General features: G+C 36.5%; 1 protein-coding gene across 6 annotated transcripts in view; it reads right to left on the reverse strand.

Moving 5' to 3' along the window:
* Nucleotides 1-14,713, reverse strand: part of MDGA2 (MAM domain containing glycosylphosphatidylinositol anchor 2) — a 782,115-nt gene that overhangs the window by 21,553 nt on the left and 745,849 nt on the right. For all 6 annotated transcript variants that reach the window (XM_023624618.2, XM_070275008.1, XM_070275000.1 and 3 more), the window contains 2 exons: nt 13,795-13,950; nt 13,156-13,314 (listed from right to left, as the gene is read on the reverse strand). In XM_023624618.2, coding sequence (XP_023480386.1) covers nt 13,156-13,314; nt 13,795-13,950 — 315 coding nt within the window. The remainder of the gene's footprint in view (nt 1-13,155; nt 13,315-13,794; nt 13,951-14,713) is intronic.

Below are 14,713 nucleotides of genomic sequence, written 5' to 3' on the forward strand. Positions count from 1 at the left end.
AATATCTTCATTTCACTCATAGTTTTTTGAGATTCAGTATTCTGCCAGGGTTTTCCCCCTGCACTTTAAAGGTGTTTTATTTTCTTGTGTACACCACTGTTTCTAATGTGAAGTCAGCCATCATTTTGTCTTTGTTCCTCTGTGTATAATATGTTTTTCTTTCTCCCTCAGGCTGCCTTTGAGAATTCCTCTTTTGCTTTGGTTTGCAGTAATTTGAGTAGAATGTGCCTAAATATGATTCTCTCTATATTTATATTTATATGGAGTTTGCTGAGCTTCTTTTAGCTTTTCCTTTATTTCTAAAAATATTTTTCTGCCTCATTATCTCTTTCCTCTACTTTCAGACTCCAATTATGCACATGTTCTGCAATTTGATATTCTTCCATGGGTTACTGAGGCTGTGTTCACTCTTCTTCAATCTTCCTCCTTTTTCTCAGATTGGAAAATTCTGTCCATCCTATTTTTTCTGCCTTCTCCTTTCCATTACTTAAGCACATCCAGTAGATTTTTAAATTTACTTTCATGTACTTTCCAGTATAATTCTTATTTGGTTCTTTTGCATAGTTTCACTTTTCCTGCTAGACTTCTCCATGTGTTTACTCATTAAGACCATATTTCCTTTGATTCTTTTAACACATTCTCTCTAATGTCATTGAACATATTTATACTACCTTCTTTAAAGCCTACCTGCTAAGTCCAATTTTCAGCCCTCTTCAGTTTAGTTTCTATGGATTGGTATTTACTTTTTCATTGATTGATTGATTTTACTTTTTTTATTGACTACGGATCACATTTCCTGTTTCTTCGTCTATCTGGTAATTTTCATTGAATAACGGGCTTTGTGGATATTACCTTATAGAGACTTCAGATCTGTAATGTTTCTCTGAAGGCAGTTTTGTTTTAGCGGACTGTGTAATAATGACTGATCATGCTGAACTCATATAGGCTTGGTTTTACACTATTGATGCAGATCTGTGAAACTCCCAAATTGTTGCCTTAGACTCTAATTTTGTGGGAATCAATCTCCAAATCTGTGTCTACTGTGGATCTTGTTGGGGTTTAGATTAAGGCTTTTTAAAGAAAGGGCTAGAAAGCACAGTTCTCCAGAGCATAATTCTAACTACCAACAGAGAGTTCTTTGGTTTTCTTCATGTAGCCAAGGGTTTTTATGACATCCCTTCACTAAGTTGGCTTAAACTTCAATATGCCCTATGGCTCCTCTCCAGGACTCTTTGACCTCTTTGTTCTGCTGTCAACTCCATAAAAGCTGCTATGTTGCTATAATCTAAGTCTTGGGTTTTCCTAGTCTTATGCAACTACAGCCCAGCCTCAGGCAAAGGCTCGTGGGGAACCCAATACAAACTTTGAGAGTCAATATTGCACACCTCCCTTTCTATTACTCTGACTCACAGATTCTAACTACTTCAGATGCCTAGTACTCTGATCTCTGCCTCCTGAGTTCAGTGGGACCTCCACTTTCTGCTTGAATTTCAGGGATCTGTGCCAAGGCCAGGAAATTGTCCTCAGGCAGAGAACCGGACTCCCATGGAGATCAGCTCATTCGTTTCACTTTTTTTCATAGATCTCAGTCTTTCCTTGCCTCTTGTCCATTTTCTTAAAACACTTACCTAATGTATTTTGATAATTTTAATAGTTGTTTATGGCAATAGGATTTATCTGGAAATAGTTATTACTCTATGGCTTCAAGACACCCTCATTTTGATATTTTTACAGGTAATCGTATGTTATTATTGCGATGTTTATACATATATATATCTCTCTCACAGATATCTTCCATATAATATATATATATTGGCTTATGTGAGTATAGCACATAAACACTGGAAAGCAGAAAACATCACATAAAAACATCATTAAATTGATCATTCAGAGGCAGCTTCCTTAAAATTTGGGTGTATGTTCTTCAGTTGTTCTTTTAAGATGTATATTTACATATTTACTGTTGTATGGTATCAAGTAGTTTATCCAGATTTTTAGAGCAATTTTATTCAATTCTTCTTTATACAGAAGACCACATGTATTTATATTATACACAAATACTTAAATATGAGTACTCAAATTTTAAACTCAGTTACAAAAAACTGCATTCTTCACATCACAGCTGTCACTTACCAGCTGGATGACCTTGGCTTGGTCTCTTGTTGCAATGCAATGCAAGTTGTTCCATGTTTTTAAAATTACCAGTAGATGCTTCAATAAATGTGAGATGCTAATGTAAACAGATGGCAGTGAATGAATTGCCATTTTATATGGAAGTCTTATTTCTCTTGGGTCACATGACCTGTTATTTTGATTGAAGTGACAGGAACCAATCTTGTCATCAAATCAATATATGGAAATTTTTGTTAAATATTAATAAAATAATACTTTTTTTAGACATATTAGTTGTACTTAGGGTATAATGTGGACTATATGCCTTCCAGAATTTACTTAAAGTAATAAATACATGCTTTAATGAAACATATTAATACACATGACTTACCATTATTGTATCAATAATGATAGGCTATTATATCAATATTGAATATATTTTTTTCTCGGGGAATATGCTTTGCCTGTGATCAAGTTTACATTTTTAAATTAACATTTTCTTTTTATATACATAATATAAATTTACATTTGAATTGTTTCAATTTATATTTATTGAATGTATACCATGTGAAAAATATTTGTCCTGGGTCTAAAGAAGCCAGGTCTGAATTATTCCAGATTTTGAATTTACTTCTGAATAGATTATATGAGCTATATTCAATTGTGGCTAGATTTTATTTTAAAAGGTAGGTATTACTTATTTTATAAGAAAAAGACACTAGAAGAATAACTGATCAAAATAAATTCTTTATAATATAATTTAAATGTCTTATTCTTATGTACATAGTATTAATTATATTCCATTATTCAAGTCAGTGAATACAAACTATTGATTCACTGGTCTATTTCAGAGATGATGACAAAAGTAATATTAATAAATAAATGATTTTGAAACATTTCTTTTCAAGCAGGTTTCCAGTTTTTAAGTTTACAAAAGAGAATTCAGTGCCAAAGTTATATAAACTTATGTTCAAGTCATTTTGGTCAACAAAACTAGAACCTGTGAAACAGAATAAAGTGACTCAAGACAAGTTCTATTCAGCAAAGCTGACTGAGCACAGTATTCCAGTGTTAGAGCAAGAAAATTCCAAAGTCAATATGATAGATTGTGTTAATGCTCCGTTAAAGTAATTTTAAATCCTCAGAGGCATTGTGTTTATGCAATAGTAGACACCAGATATCAGCAGGTATGAATTTAATCATCCCCAAGGATTTTCAAATGCTATGTGGTCCCGTGACAGAAGTCTGAAGTTGCTGAGCAAACCTCACTGTCTTTTGCTTCCCCTTGGTTTCCTAACTCTCATCTTCCATCACCGCTCCTCAAGAGCCAGGTGCTGGCGCAGAGAGGACTTCGCTCATCTCACGCTTAGGGACCTCAGTCAGAAACGCCAAATGACCCAAGGGCTGCGTTGGCTCATGAGCAGTGACCAAGTTTTGGGGTTATTCATGGCATTATGCAATGGCACGATTCTTATAGTAATCTTACATCCTATAAATTACTGTGTAAATTATAATTTGCATAAATATCATTTATAATTACTATTACCTAGTTTTTCTTTTAAGAAGTCCTTAACATAATTTTATTTCTAACTATTTTATTATAAATATGTATTTTATATATTTTAGGTGAATAATTTAAATATATGTCCTAAAATATGCATACATATTTCCTAGAGATACTTGAAATTACCAAGTTCATATAAATTAATTTGTAACTTGGTTTACTCCAAGGCCTGGGGGTCACTTGCATGTAAATCACATTTTTATCCTAATCAGTATACAGGCTCATTAATGTGAGTTTCACATTTCAAGAAAGATAAGGATGTGCCAAAATCATCTAGCTCCAGGCAAGAGCTATGTCTATTGATAGGTAATTGTTAGCATCATTTGTATTATACACACAGACAAAATGGGAAATTATAAAATCATTATTTTCTGCTTGAATAGAAATGGCTGCATGCATCCATTGTTATTATTGTTTCAATATATAATTAGAATGGTATCTTAAAAAATGTCAATTCATTTTCTTCAGTCATTACCATGCCTTCTTGTATCCAGCTGAATCTCTACATCAGTGGCCAATAAATTTTCCTGAAACACAGCTTTCATCAGGCTTTGTTTCTCTGATATGTGTAGATTTTACGTAGATGTCATCACTGTCGGTGCTGCCACCCTCCCCACTAGCCCTAAGAAGAGCATTCTCCACCCTCACACCGCGGCTCCTTCTCACACTCTCTCACATGCTCTAACCTTGGCCTTCTGCTTACCGCTTACCTCTTTTGGAAGATGGTTTTTGTTTCTTTTCTTCCACGGAAACTTTAACTTTGCTGTTCTCCGTGTTCTCTCCCTTGTTCACCCAGAGCATGGGCCTGTCACTCATTGTGATGTATATGACTTTCTGACTTTTATTTTATTCAGTAATTTATTACCCCAAAGAGATGAAAAATTATTTGATGGCTAAGAATCGTTTACCATAATTCTCTTTTGTCCTCTATAGAGCCCTGATCACCATGAGGCACAAAGCGTGTGCCATTCATCCTATCAAACGGAACTGAGTGAACTCAAGACCTAAAGGCAAAAATGTTCATCACAAGAAATCTATACTTGCAATGAAGTTAGTTTAAAAAGTTGGCACCCTGGGCGAGAAACAAAGCAGTTCACTTATTTGCTTACCATTAATTCAATTAATGGAATTACATTATTAATTACACTGTAAATGAGATGTGTATTTGCAACAGTAGCCTTTCTCAGTCATAACTTTTTTCAAACATCCTAGCTTCTTCTATCCATTGTCTGAGGCACCATTATCAATGAGCAATTGAATAGGGGGAAACTAAATGTAAGCGTAGTTGGTGGTTCACAACCAGAGACTTATAAAGTAAACACAATGCACCAGGTATTACACATGGGTCTGTGTAGGGTCTGTGACAAGCATCTGTAACAATATTTTGATTATAAATGATAATAAATCATGGATGGATTCTATCTACCCCCCCCATTTAAAAATGTGTCTTACTTTTAATTATTGGAGGAACCTCCATCCTGTTTTCCACAGTGGCTGCATCAATGTACATTGCCACCAACAGTGCATGAGGGTTCCCTTTTCTCCACATTCTCTCCAACATTTGTTATTTGTTCTCTTTTTGATAATAGTCATTCTGTCAGGTGTAAGGGGATGTCTCATGGTGACTTTGATTTGGATTTCCCTGAGGATTAGAGATGTTGAGCATCTTTTTATGTACCTGTTTGCCATCTGTATGTCTTCTTTGGAAAAATGTCTATTCAGATCCTCTGCTCATTTTTTAATTGGATTATTTGTTTGTTTGACATTAAGTTGTATGAGTTCTTTACATATTTTGGATATTAACCCCTTATTAGAGATATCATTTGAAGATATATTCTCTCATTCAGTAGGTTGCCTTTTTGTTTTGTTGATGGTTTCCTTTACTGTGCAAAAGTTTTTCGGTTGATGTAGTCCCATTATCTTATTTTTGCTTTTGTTTCCTTTGCCTGAGGAGACATAGCCAAAAAAATCTTCTGAATTAAAAACAAAAACACTAGTTTAAAAAGATATAAACCTAGAGATTAGCAACAGTAGGAAGCCACTACTGCCCTTAGTCTGGGGACAAAGAGAAGAAGCCCCACCTGAGACCTGAGTCCCCCTCCACCTGACAGAAGCTGGAACCGTCTCAGGTCTGTCTGGTAGGAGCTGGAGCCTCAGGGAGGTACAGCTGCTCCCAGACATGCCACCTAAGACTGTGCGGGAGGAGAGCAATGCCCTGTCTTCTCCCCTCCTAACCCTCCAATCTCTCATCACTTAGCTGCATCCAATGGAAACGCAATTCTCAGGGGAGCCTGAGAAACACATTCTGCAGAGGCAAAATACTGAGCTGAGAAGGGGCAGGGTGAGGAATGGATCTTCAGGCAACAGGTAGAGGACTGACACAGACTTAGAAAATAAATAAATCAATCAAAGATACACACACTCCTATGTTCATTGCAGCGTTATTTACAATAGCCAAGATATGGAAGCAACCTAAGTGTCAATGGGTAGAAAAATAGAAGGTGTGATGTACGTATACAATGAAATATTACTCAGCCATAAAAAAGAATGAAATTCTCTCATTTGTGACAACATGGATGGATCTAGAGGGTATTATGCTAAGTGAAATAAGCCAGACAGAGAAAGAATACCATAGGATTTCACTTACATGTAAAATCTAAAAAACCAAACAAATGAACCAAAAAACCAAAATAGAAACAGACTCATAGATACAGAGAACAGATTGGCGGTCATGAGAGGGAGGCAGGAAGGGTGAAACAGGTGAAGGAGATAAGAGGTACAAACTTCCAGTCATAAAATAAATAAGTCATGGAGACGTAACGTACAACACAGGGAATATAGTCAACAATATTGTAATAACTTTATATGATGACAGACAGTTATTAGTCTTATCAGGTTAATCAATCTGTGGAAATAAATGTTGAATCACTATGTTATACACCTGAAACTAAAAAAAAAAAAAAAAACCTCTTAATTTAACAAAGCAGTTCACTGAATGAATGTCTTCCACTTACTGCTTTATTTCCATATTGATGACACTGGTGTTATCAGTCTTAAATGCAAACAGAACTTCAGTGAGAGCACTGACTAATTCCTAACAGGAGAGTGGCTTAATACCAACTACTGTCAAACAGTGCACGGTTCGGTAGCTATTCTCTAATATCTAAATGCAGAACACTGAACAACCTCATCTCTGCCCTCAGCCACCTGGGAGTTGTCTCTTGCAAGGAATGCAATTCTGAGAATTTATCAGAACGCAAGTATCTCAAAATTACGTATTTATTCTGCTGAGACTCTTTCTGTAGTCAGTGTAGTCAAGGCCCTAAAACAATGGCACCTCATCTTACGAATTTTTTCAGGCTCAAACTGTCTCTCATGTGATGTCTAACTGCAAGGAAAAGATATGTCAGCGGATTTCCTATTTTAAGGACCATATTTGAGATATAAGAAAGAATCTTGATTTTTGAAAACTCTAATCAGAAGAAATATGATCTTTGACCAAAATGAGAATAAAAATCAGACTCCTAAAACCATGCAGAAGATTATCAACTTCACCTTCTCCATGTCTTATATAAAAACATTGAAGTCCCCAGTTTAAAATCTTTGAATGCCAGCACCGAGAAACCTTTAATCCAACTCTTGCTAAAAGAAAACCTGAGACATCTTATTTAGAGAAACCTAATTAGAGGTGAATTTGATTCATTAAATTCTATTTCAACATTTTGTTAGATCATCATGGACCATAATATTTCAGCTCAAAACATAAGTTTTATTCTCTAATGTGTTATGGTCTGTCAATATATAAAATTTTTATTTGATTATGTTTTATATCTTTCTAAAGTACTAAGTGAAGATATTGCTAAGAGTGTAGCAGTATCTATGTTGCTTATAGATACAAAGAGAACTTTTACACAATACTAAGAGTACTTTTCTAAAGATAAATTTCCCTCTGAATTAATTAAGAAATAGGCAACACGTTTGCTTTCCTCTACGATTTAGCTGCCAGGGCACTTAGATTCAAATTCAAGCTAAGTCAATGATTTAACTTCTATTTTTTCCCCCATCCTATCCTAAAAGGTTTTGATGAAACTACCCTCTGTTTCCCACCTAAACTGCATATTTTCGCTTCCCCTTGTTTTGTTACTCTTCCAGTACATTCAGCAGTTAAAGAATCTAGTCTGGATTATTTCTTTAAATCTATTGAGCATTTGCTCTTCCAGAGGATAAAATATAAATAAATCATGATTACTGTCTCAAGGTGCCCACAGCCTAGCCGGGGTGAGGGTGACAAATATTAGGACGGAGATGTGCAGTAGCTGCTATAGGAAGTGAAGGAGCAGAGCGGATGGGGAAGAATTTCAGCGATGTCCTTGACTTGGATTTTGAAGGAAGAGTATGCGTTACCTAGATGATTAAAGAGGAGAAATACTGACTCTATCTATATGATTTAAAAACTATTCATTCACTTAATAAATATTTATGGAGTGGTCAAATAAACATTTACCTCTGCAGGGTACCATGTGATGGGGAGAAACATTGTTTCTGTTCATCTCAAGCATGCAGTCAGCAGGACCAAGGATACAGCCTACGAAGAGGCCCCAGATACAACAGAGCTCGAGCTGGGGAATCTCGTGTATGGCTGGAATAAACTATGGAGCTGCCCCAAGGAGATGCCAGAAAGGCATATATCCTTGAGGTCGCTATGTTACTAGTTGTAGAGAATAATCTTTACCCCCAGAAACTATGGGCCAAAGAGATACCAGGGAAATCAATTACCAGGCTAATTCAGTACTGTACGCGAGACATGGCAGGGAGGCAAACTGAGCATCATATTCTAAAATGCAGTTCAAAACGCACAGGACTGTGACCTGATCGCCAGCCTCTCCACCTCTCTCTATCTGGTTGAGCAGTATCTGCTGCCGTCCACACTTTTTGAAAACGGCTTCCTCTTTCAAAACACAACCTTTTCATTTATCTTACAGAGAAAATAGAGACTGGCAGGAAGGCAAATTTCATGTCTGTTTGCTGTTCTGGCATCTAGGAATGCATCGGAAGCCACACTTTTACTTATTTCCTTCCCACCTCAGTGGAAGTGACATTGGTTCTCCTCTTCAAGGCTAATTCATGACCCCAGCTCCAAATTCCCATCTTTTCAGGAAACTTCCTTCCCTTTTATTTTTGTGTCTCTAAACTTACCCTTTCTATTATCTCTTTTTCCTCTTAAAATAGGCCCTTCTCCAGCCCCACTTCTCTCCACTTATCACTCCTTCCTCACCCTCCAGATTCATGAGAATAGACTTCGTTAACAAACCCCTTCTCCTTGCCTCCCATGTGTTCCATAGTGAAATTAGCTTTCTAGAGCCTCAACTTCAGTGAGCCATTCTTACCAAGTTCCATAAACGTATTCCTAAGTGATTTTGTATTGTTATCTTTAATTTCCTAGTATGATATGATGCTTATATCCCACGTTCTTCTTTCTAGAAATGAAGTAGCTGTTTTACTGATCTAGCAATAAATGAAGTACCTATTTTACTGAGCTTTTGTCATATTCAGCGACCTCATATGAGATTCGATTTCTTTGCAAGAACATTAGAAATTCAGTTGGTTAGTCAAAAGTCAAAATGCCTACTAGTAGCCAAAGGATTGCTGAAATCATCTTATATTATTGCCAATAGCCAGATATTGTATCATGTACATAAACATCAACAGTGAGTTTAAAGTTAACACATTGTAGCCTTCGTTTAGTTTTTTTCTTCAATCAATTTTGATGAAACCTTGAACTTACAAGAAATTGTACCAGTGTGGCAGACAACCTCTAAGACGCCTCCCAATGATTTCAACCTCCTGTTTTCCTCGCCTTGAGTGTGGGTTGGAATCATCAACTCAATTATAATAAAGAGACTAAGGCAGAAGTTCTGGGATGTCACTTCGAAGATGAGGTTACCTAAAGCCTTGGGCATGTGTTTGCTCTCTCTGGGGAACTGCTTGCTTTGGAGGAAGCGTGTTGCATGAAACAGTCCTATAGAGATGTCCACATGTGAGGAATTGAGAGAAGTCTCCGGCTAACAGCCACTAGGAAATCAATATCTTTGTCCAACCCCTGTGGGGGAGTGAGGCCTGGCAAAAACTTAGTGAGTGGGCTTAGAAGTATATCCTCCCCAACGGAGTTCTCAAATTAGACTGCGGTCCTGCCTGACAGCCTGTCTGCAACCTCATGACAGCTTGAGCTACAGGCACCCAGCTAAGCCATACCCATCTTCCTGATCCACAGAAACGGTGACATAACAAATGGTCATTGTATTAAGTCACAAAATTTGGGGGAAATTTCTTACACAGCAATAGATAAGTAATGTAACATATTTGACTTTGTTTCAAAGAGGAATCTCCTTTCTAAGTAATGTATAACTGATCACCCATTTTTGTACTATTAAAAAATTATGACGCTTCTCAATGATACATTGCCTGTTAGTCACAGCTAAAATAGCAAGGATTATTTATGGTTACCCAAGAATAGTAACTGCAATTAAGCTATTAGAAATCCAGGACAAATCATTTTTGAATCTGGGTTTCCAAAAGAATGAATAAAACTGAGAATGTAATTTGTAAAACCAGTGACTATAGATGCCCCCCAGGTTTACAGATGAATGAGTGTCTTAGAATAATATTTGCAAAGAGGGAAGGTTTCAGCTACAGGCAGCATCTCCCTAATGAGGCAGCTCATCTCGTCCTAATTGATTAGTCAATGTCCGGAACAGATATTTTGCCTAGATTTTAGTGCAACATGATCGTACCCTGCTGAGAGGGACACAAGTGACAGACCTGATGCCTACAACCTTCAACCATCTGATGAAGCAGAGAAATGGCACAGGTATCAATGTGGCAAATGTATGAGAACATGGAAGAAATGGAGAACTGCCTTCTCTCTGAAATAATCAGAATAAAACTAGCAGAGTTCATCTGGACACCCATGGACAACAAAGAGGATATGAAAAACAAGTGCAAAGTTAAAAGTGTGTTAAAATTATCTCGGGACTCAACGCAAATACGAAGAAATTTTGAGAGGGAGACTCATAAATAAGGTAGATACAAATTTCCTCAATAAAGTAATTCAAAATATTGATAGAATTATTTATTTAAAAACCAACTAAAAATGTGCCTGTTGCAAGGTAAATTTGAAGACGAGAAAGAAAGTCCATGAAATATATTCAAACTACAGAGTAAGTTAAATACACCCGATCCACTAAAGGGAAGAACTGGAGTTGAGCTAACCCCACCTTTGTAGGAAGATAGTGATCTCGTGCAAATAGGACAGCTGGCAATCGTGTGGAGACTGACTTCCTTTCATAGCGCAGGCCTCAGTGAGGACGTGACTATGCTCACTTTCCAACTGCTTTTCCAGTCTCTCTTCTGTTTCTCAATGACTTTAGCCAGCCTGATAGGCTTTATCTTCCCAAATCAAAAATCTTATGCTCACTGTCTGCACAAAATCTGTAATAACTTCCCCCGACTATTAAATAGCTAAGCTTTCCTGACATTCCAATAATTCTCCCTGTGGAGCGGTGAAGCAGGCGGACACTGAATCCAGCTTCCCAGAGCAGTATCATGGCTTCAGTACTTATCAGCTACGATATGGTGATAATTAAAGTTCTCTGTATTTCAATTTCCTTATCAATGAAACAGGATAAGGATCTTAATTAGCACAAATCTTTATTGTGAAAATTAAGAGGAATAATCTGTGATGCATTAGGAGCAGTGTCTTGGTCCAAGATGAGTACTCCAGAAACATTAGCTATTACTTTATTATTGCTGTTACTGCTGCTATTTGAGATTCAAAGTAACTTAAGATTATGAATGTCTACCATCTGACGGAAGATTTTATAAATGTTATCTCGTTTATCTTGAACTACAAATTTCCAAAATAGGAGTTGTTTCTATTTTACAGATGAAGAGACCAAGATGTAGACATTTTAAGTGACGTCTCTAAACTCTTCCAGTGACTGACTGCTACGTTAAGCGCCCACCCAGGTTTCCTGACTTCACGTTGAGGGCATTTGTAACGCACAAGAGCTATCCTTCCAGGCTCGTCACCTGTTGCCCCACTTTGAAGAACACTTAACAGTGTGGCTTAAGTATGAATATCAGCATCACCACTTTCTTGCAATTCATACGAACTCTCTGTGGTTCAGCTTTCTCCACCGTAAAGACGAATAGTGATACTCATTTTTATCAACTTGTTATGAGGATTACTTCATTTAAATAGTACAGTAGCTGGCATATATCTCGTGCACAATTTTATTAGTTTATGTAAATGTATTTATATTTTTAGTTTTATTAATTTATGTCAAGACACAATGTCATCTTAACTTCCTGCGTCTTGCTTCCTCATGACCAGGGCCTTAATCCTCCCTGTGTTCACCTCTGTCTATTGAAAATGTACCTCCCTTCGTAGAGAAATGTTTTCCTTTGTCCTAAAGCACTGACCTATTCTTCAATGGAGTACAGATCCATAACCTCTCATCCAAGCTTTCTGGGGCTAGATATGCTTCACCATTCACAACTTTGTCTTATTTTAGAAAGTCAAAATAGCCTATATCTTGTATATTATGTGACATCCCCGAAAGGATCTGGTAGAGGATCCCATAATTAAATGTAGTAATATTTCTGCTGCAAATAGTACAAAAATATTCACACTCATTTGGATACATACAGACTATAAATAGGCTCATATCAGTTCAAGTCTTATAGTCTAACACACGTAGATGAGTCAGCACATGCTGCCAAATAATTAAATTAAAAAAATTTGTGTTTGGTCTTTTTGATTTTAGATTTTCACATAAAGAATTATAGACCCATATGATCAGTTTTGCTATGTTCTTTCTCTAGATTATGTGGTATTCTGCGAGCTGGCGTCTTTACTCATCTCAGCCTCCATCACTGTGCAAGGGCTCTAAGGGCAGGAGTGTGTCTTTACCTTTGCATCTTCTTCAGGACCAAGGATGTTCTTAAATCCTGCTAGGCGTGTTAGGCATATTTCATAAACAGGAAAATATCACACCAGTGTTCCAAATGTGTAGATGGTGCTAAAAGCACTCATCTTCCAAATACGACAATACTCCTTTTCATGATCATTGATACACACTGAGTCATTATTCAGATTTCTTTGGAAAGAAGCAGCCTAAATTATTCTGATATTAATTCCACAAGATCTCAAAATAACTTAACCCATTGGCGGTCTACGTGATTAGAATTCCAGAGGAGGCAGGTAATGCTCCAAAATTTCAAATTCTAATCTTAATTTGGGAAACTAGGATACCATGGGGGAACATTCTTAGCATCTTATTTTGCAATTTTCAGGCAAGTAATTTAAAAGTCAATGATGGTATCCTTTGACTAAAACAGATTTCACGGTGTTGTTTGGAACCTTTACTCTTTAGTTATGATTTACTTTAGAAGAAACAGAGTAATTCTTGCCATCTCACCTATATGTTGTCCATACATGTGATAAAAGAAGCTGAAACAATATGCAGTGTTCGTGGGTCCATATGGGTTTTTGGGAGCTATGCTGAAAACAGGGCTGAGAAGTCGAGCCTTTTCACCTTCTAATCTGGGCCGAGACGTCTCAATGTACATATAAAAACCTTTAAAAAGACAAAATACAATGTTTAAACACATTATTATTAGGGATGACATGAAATTTGAAATTACTCAGAAGTTTTGGAATTTTCATATGAAGTAAAAATTGACAGGAGGGTTTGCACCTCATCTATAAAATCTGTATATGGATACTAATATAAAAAGTAAATGATCTATATAAGTAAAGATAAATTGTTTAAAATATATAAAAGCTTCAGACAAAATTGGAATTTTAGACTTGAAATATCAAAAAAAAAATTCCTAATCTCTCAACTATGTATTTCAACGAGTTCTGAGGGAAAATTAATGTCTACAAACTTTGAAAAATCTGAATTATTGATACTGTACATAGAAAATTTAATGTTTTATTCCACCAACTTCAAATCTGTAGCTAAGTACACTCTTGCATTTCATACTAAGGGCGTTTCTCAAAGGCCAAGGCTGGAGTACGATTGTTATGAACACACCATGTCAGACCCTCCTACCTTCTTTGGAGCCACTACGATCAGCGTTAGGTCCCGTGTTTGGAGTGTATTTTGTATTTCTTGTTGCAGTACTTTGCTTTGTCCAGTCAAAATTATCCGTATCATCTTGGGTGAACAAACAAATGTTACCATCTTCAAATCCACAGTGAAATTCTCCTGTTAACAAATTTTAATGAATGTGATTAATATTAATTAAATGAATACAAACATCACAATATTCTTATAAGAAAAACTTAAAATGTAGCACAGCAATAATAATGCGAGATTGCAATAATGGCACCAGAGCCATGATGGTGCATGTGATTGCGACCAAACGTAAAATGATTTCAACTTTAATGAAAAAGAGAAATACTCTTGATATAGAAATCAGTCTCTTATTTGAGAATTTAAACCCAAACCATTTTCCTCTGAAATATCTGGATAACTGAAATTAAAGAATATAATTCACGCTTATGGCCCAAGTTTCCCACCTTTCATTTTTCAAGTACAGGGAAAATCCAAGCAACACTGCCAATCAGAAGACGATCTTTTACTTTACCTGAGAGCACCTTAAAGCTGTCACCGTGAGGTCATAAATGCTCACACCACGTCTGGAGACGCTTCTGCATATACACATTTGCACAAATGAAATTACTTAGGGGAAGATGATGGCAAAGTACTGTAAAAAGTAGTCATCTCGCATACTTTATTTGATTGTGAATTTGTCAAATGCCTGAACTTTACTAGAAGTGAAGTAATGGAGAGAAGTCATGAAGACCCTGTGAAAGGACTGGGATTTCAGGGATGCCTGACATACGCTGAGTTCAGATCCAACAACCAGCCCAGAGAGAGCTGTCTTCAACTGTCCCTGGGATGAGGGAGGGAGTAATGTTTCTAGGCATCAAAGGGTTTTCTTGCTGAAATGCACCCTGCTTTTATA

This window comes from Equus caballus, chromosome 1, assembly GCF_041296265.1.
Source record: "Equus caballus isolate H_3958 breed thoroughbred chromosome 1, TB-T2T, whole genome shotgun sequence".
In the NCBI taxonomy this organism is placed as follows: domain Eukaryota; kingdom Metazoa; phylum Chordata; class Mammalia; order Perissodactyla; family Equidae; genus Equus; species Equus caballus.